We start from the raw sequence: 5,813 nt of genomic DNA, 5'->3' as shown, positions 1-5,813 counted from the left end.
CATTAAATCAGACTCGAAACATGATTTAAATTTTAAGCTATGTTTAATTTTGAAAAAAAAAAAAGAGTATAAAAATGTCTTTCAAGGACCTCTTTAGCCAGCAAAATCGGAGAAGCATTTGATGAGTCATCTAAAACCATATATTATTATAACAATACACAATCAAATACTTCGAAACGTCAATATAAGTGTATCAGAACATCACCATAAAAACTACATTAAATTGAGTTTACAAACAAATTAACGTAGCAATTCAACATCCATCTTCCTTTTGGTCGGCCTCATCTCAAAGCCAGCGAAAACAAGGCCTTTCTTCCAATGGAGTTCTTCAATGTCAAGAAACTTTATCTCAATATCTCCTTCATCGCCTTGATCGTTATAAATCTCGCCTAGCACCATTTCCAACCATCCATCCTCTCTCAACTGTATTTGTTTTTCTACTTCTTCCTCATCATCTGGTATCAAAGAGACACGTTGTTCTTGTGAATGAGCTCACAATCAACTATATATATATATATATATATATATACATAGACACACACACACAATGGTAAGACGGAACAGAATAAGCACAGAGCTTCGAGTATCAAGATGCAGCAACCACACCATCCGTCCACAAGATGGTTAGCAGGGCAAACGGGCATAACATGAGTTGAAAATTCACATTTATTGTTGAACAATTGAAAAGAAGAAACTCATTAAAACCTTTATAATTCTCGTCATGGAAGTAATGATAATGATTTGGTGGGTATGCCAGGTATGCACCATGTCAATTTTTCATCAAGTAAACCAATGCTATTAATGGTTACAGGGTGAAATAAGAATAGTTTGAAAAGAAAAGGAGATCTTTAAACGATTTTAAAATTACGAGAGCATTTTGAAAAGAGATGGTCAAAGAGTGACAATGTTTTTCCTTAAACAGACGGTAAAATATATATATTAAAAACTAGCATTTACCTGGAGCGGGGAAGAGAATTCCATCTCCAATGTCGAGGATGATCGATCCAGGGTATATGTATGGTTTCCGGAGATAGCATGTACATATTCTTTCCTGTTGACTTTTCCAATTGGAAGCTCTGTACATTGAACAACAAGTCAATTGCAGCGCTACTTGGCAATCGAATTCAGAATTATCAGCGCCGTGATCACTTGTGCACATGACATGAATTTACCTACCAGTTTGCCGTCGTCGACGAGGAGGGGTTGGCAGAGGCTGAAATAGAGCTCCTTCTTGGAGGAGTAGTCCACCGGATGAACGGCCCGCGATAGTATCTCAGCGACGTCCGGAGGCAGGAAGGACTCCCACAAGAGATCAGTTTGTGCCGCAGCGAGGAAAGACTTGGAGACCAGCGACAACCTGCAGATGTCACAAGGCGAAGTGAAGGAGAGCAGGTAGCTGATGCACTTCTCCGGTAGCATGGAGAAGCCGCAAGTGGATGGCCGCCCTCTATTCTCTGTTGCCATTGCCTGGTTCAATTGAAGTACAAGTGATCGACGATGGCACTTAGCTTGTTTCCTTTGATCATAAGTAATGGGGGAAAAATATTAGTTCCACCAAAGACTAAGCAGAAGTCATGGCATTAATTTGAAGATTTGTTTCTTGGAAATTTCCGTAGACAAACTAAACATGTTGACCTACGCAAGTCTTCGCGCTTACTGCTACAACCTGCAGAATAAGTCAACGATCATGGAGGTGGGAATTGGTTGGTTCTGATCTGTATAGTTTTACCTTCAACAAACAACTACCAATTTTACTGAGGCCGTCCTTCATTCTATGAATTTTGCTCCCTATTCGAATCCATTCTGTACTGTAAATTAAACATATTATTGAAAATTTTGCAAATTAATGATTCGCTGCAATTACTATGAGAATGCTGTCTGAGAAAATGAATTTCTATAAGGATCTACACATGTTCATGCATGATCTTAGCATTTTCTTTGGACCATCTTAACCGTTTGTTAATATATGATAATCAACGCAAGCTTTAATTAGTTTCGACAAATCACATAGCATCTAAGCAATCTGGGATTGCTGCCAATTATAAAAAAGAATGAGCAAACGAGAAGGACCTCATTATAGAAAAGTCCTCTTGCAACTTGCTTTTGCAATCATTTACCAAGCTGTAGCTAGGAAGCCAATAACATGAGACTTTCAAGGGGAAAGGACATTTAATAGACACGAAAGAAAAGAAAATATCAACAGCAAAGGAATGTGCTTTTAAATGCTTTTAATTCTTTTAAAATGGAATTTAGAAAGTTAAAATGGAGAATATCTCAGTTGATTGATTTAGACTCAATTTGCCTAGAGAAGCATAACACATTTAATAGATCTGTTGTTTTTTATTCTACACATGAGAAGGAATTTGATTTCATTAAATCAGACTCGAAACATGATTTAAGCTATGTTTAATTTCGAGAAAAAAAAGGTATAAAAATGTCTTTCAAGGACCTCTTTAATCAGCAAAAGCAAGAAATGAGAAGCATTTGATCAGTCATCTAAAGCCAAATATTGTAACAATACACCCTCAGATAGTTGAAATCTCATATAAATGTATCAGAACATCACCATGAAAACTACATTTAATTGAGTTTACAAACAAATTAACGTAGCAATTCAGCATCCATCTTCCTTTTGGTCGGCCTCATCTCAAAGCCAGCGAAAACAAGGCCTTTCTTCCAATGGAATTCTTTAATGTCACGGATGTCTTCAATGTCACGAAACTTTATCTCAATATCTCCTTCATCGCCTTGATCGTTATAAATCTCGCCTAGCACCACTTCCAACCATCCATCCTCTCTCAACTGTATTTGTTTTTCTACTTCTTCCTCTTCATCATCTGGTATCAAAGAGACACGTTGTTCTTGTGAATGAGCTCCTAATTTGATGGAGGCCTTTTGGGAATCAAGACCATATGAATCGGGATTTAACTTATAAATCATGTATGCTGTATACATTGTCTTTTGGGAGAGCAATCGACTGTCTATTCTGCTGGTGATCTCCAGCCAGCAAACAGATACAAGCACTGCCTGCTTCCTGAACCTGAATAAACTTGTTGTGAATCAAAACATCATATCGAACAATCAACTATATATACGAGTTGATATCCTGCGCAACAGCCCGCTGCGCGCTCGTGCGCGATCCGATCTCAGCCGTCCATTTCTCGCGATTGCATAGTATTTCTCCTCGGACGTTCGCCGGTTTCCGGCGTCCGTTCATCGCCGTCCGACCACCGATTGCCGCCGGACCGGATCCGTTGGAACCGCAACTCACCGGCGGTCCGGTGGATGCCGGAGTCCGGCCCCGATTCGGCCGGAATCCGGCCGGATTCCGGCGAAATCGGCGTTCATCGCGTCTGCTGTGTTTCGGCCGGAATTTCGGCCGGATTCCGGCCCAATCTGGCCGGAATTCCGGCCCAATTCGGCCGGAATTCCGGCCGGATTCCGGCCCAATCCGGCCGGAATCCGGTGCCGATGCGTGCGCCGTCGAGTTGCGCTTCCAACGAGCCCGGGATGGTGGCCGGCGGTGACCGGACGGCGAAGAACGGCGGGAGGTCGGGCGGTCGCGTACGGGAGTCGGGATTTTTCGTCGCGCGGGATATCAGAACTATATATATATATATATATATATGGAAAGGAATAAACTGAAGGGGAGCCTTGGCGCAACGGTAAGGGGTTGCTGCCATGTGACCTAGAGGTCACGGGTTCAAATCCTGGAAACAGCCTCTTGCCAAAGGCAAGGTAAGGCTGTGTACAATGGATCCTTCCTCCGGACCCCGTATGGCGGGAGCTTCGTGCACTGGGACTGCCCTTTTTTATGGAAAGGAATAAACTCAAACATTCAAGTATCAAGATGTAGCAACCACACCATCCGTCCACAAGGTGGTGAGTGTTGAAAATTCATATTTGTTGTTGAACAATTGAAAAGAAGAAACTCATGAAAACCTTTATAATTCTCATAATGGAAGTAATGATAATGATTCGGTGGGTATGTCAGGTATATATGCACCATGTCAATTTTTCATCAAGTAAACTGATGCTATTAATGGTTACTGGTGAAATAAGAATAGTTTTAAAAGAAAAGGAGATGTTCAAACGATTTTAAAACTATGAGAGCATCTTGAAAAGAGGGTACCAAGAATGATACTGGGGCGTGACATACCTGGAGTCTGGAAGAGAAATCCATTTCCAAAACTGAGGATGATTCTTCCCGACTATAGACATGGTTTCCGGAGATAGCATGTAAGTCTGCTTCCCTGTTGGCCTATCCAGTTGGAAGCTCTGTACATTAAATACAAGTCAACTGCAGCGTTTCGTTACTTGTGAAATCAAATTCAGAATTATCAGTGCCGGGATATATCGTGCACATGACATATATGAATCTACCTACCAGTTTGCCCTCGTCGACGAGGAAGGGTTGGCAGAGGCGGAAGTACAGTTCCTTTCCGGAGGAGTCCAGCTCCACAGGATGCGTGGCGCGTGATAGTATCTCAGCGATGTCCGGAGGCAGGAAGGACTCCCACAAGAGATCAGATTGTGCCGCAGCGAAGAAAGACTTGGAGACCAGCGACGACCTGCAGATGTCACAAGGCGAAGTGAAGGAGAGCAGGTGGCTGATGCACTCCTCCGGTAGCATGGAGAAGCCGCAAGTGGATGGCCGCCCTCTGTTCTCTGTTGCCATTGCCTGGTTCAATTGAAGTACAAGTGATCGACGATGGGACTTAGCTTGTTTCCTTTGATCACAAGTAATGGGGGAAACATATTAGTTCCACCAAAGACTAAGCAGAAGTCATGGCATTAATTTGAAGATTTGTTTCTTGGAAATTTCCGTAGACAAACTAAACATGTTGACCTACTCAAGTCTTAGCGCTTACTGCTACAACCTGCAGAATAAGTCAACGATCATGGTGCTGGGAATTGGTTGGTTCTGATCTGTATAGTTTTACCTTCAACAAACAACTCCCAATTTTACTGAGGCCGTCCTTCATTCTATGAATTTTGCTCCCTATTCGAATCCATTATGTACTGTAAATTAAACATATTATTGATAGTTTTGCAAATTAATGATTCGGTGCAATTACTGTGAGAATGCTGTCTGAGAAAATGAATTTCTATAAGGATCTACACATGTTCATGCATGATCTTAGCATTTTCTTTGGACCATCTTAACCGTTTGTTAATATATGATAATCAATGCAAGCTTTAATTAGTTTCGACAAATCACATAGCATCTAAGCAATCTGGGATTGCTGCCAATTATAAAAAAGAATGAGCAAACGAGAAGGACCTCATTATAGCAAAGTCCTCTTGCAACTTGCTTTTGCAATCATTTACCAAGCTGTAGCTAGGAAGCCAATAACATGAGACTTTCAAGGGGAAAGGACATTTAATAGACACGAAAGAAAAGAAAATATCAGCAGCAAAGGAATGTGCTTTTAAATGTTTTTAATTCTTTTAAAATGGAATTTAGAAAGTTAACAAATATCAACTAATCTCTATATATTAATTAATATATAAATATATGAGGTTTCTACATTATTAGCTACAAGTGTCTTTCAATTGTTTATCTACAATGTAATTTGTTATTTGTGATTTAAATGAAAGTAAGCTTCCATTTTTGAGATATGACTGAAAAGTGAACGTCTCATGTTGATTTATTTAGATTCAATTTTTTTGGAGAATGTCTCAGTTGATTGATTTAGACTCAATTTGCCTAGAGAAGCATAACACATTTAATAGATCTGTTGCTTTTTATTCTACACATGAGAAGGAATTTGATTTCATTAAATCAGACTCGAATGGAAGGAGTCAATTTG

The 5,813-nt window shown here is 40.4% G+C and overlaps 1 protein-coding gene across 1 annotated transcript; it reads right to left on the bottom strand.

Annotated features, from left to right (window-relative positions):
- Positions 1–238: 238 nt before the first annotated feature.
- On the bottom strand, positions 239–5,002 carry LOC141817717 (F-box protein PP2-B10-like; the record flags this gene model as incomplete). The annotated part of the gene is given in 6 exon segments (XM_074705351.1): positions 239–491; positions 948–1,076; positions 1,173–1,467; positions 2,605–3,040; positions 4,160–4,278; positions 4,388–5,002. Coding segments are annotated over 6 exon segments (1,521 nt in total). The 3' UTR covers positions 239–240.
- Positions 5,003–5,813: the final 811 nt, after the last annotated feature.

The sequence above is a fragment of the Curcuma longa genome, unplaced genomic scaffold (genome assembly GCF_044706935.1).
Source record: "Curcuma longa cultivar G26 ecotype Majalengka, Jawa Barat unplaced genomic scaffold, ITB_CL_G26_1.1 contig_21699, whole genome shotgun sequence".
Classification (NCBI taxonomy): Eukaryota; Viridiplantae; Streptophyta; class Magnoliopsida; order Zingiberales; family Zingiberaceae; genus Curcuma; species Curcuma longa.
The sequence above is the reverse complement of the archived record's forward strand: the minus strand, read 5'-3'. Positions and strand labels throughout refer to the sequence as shown.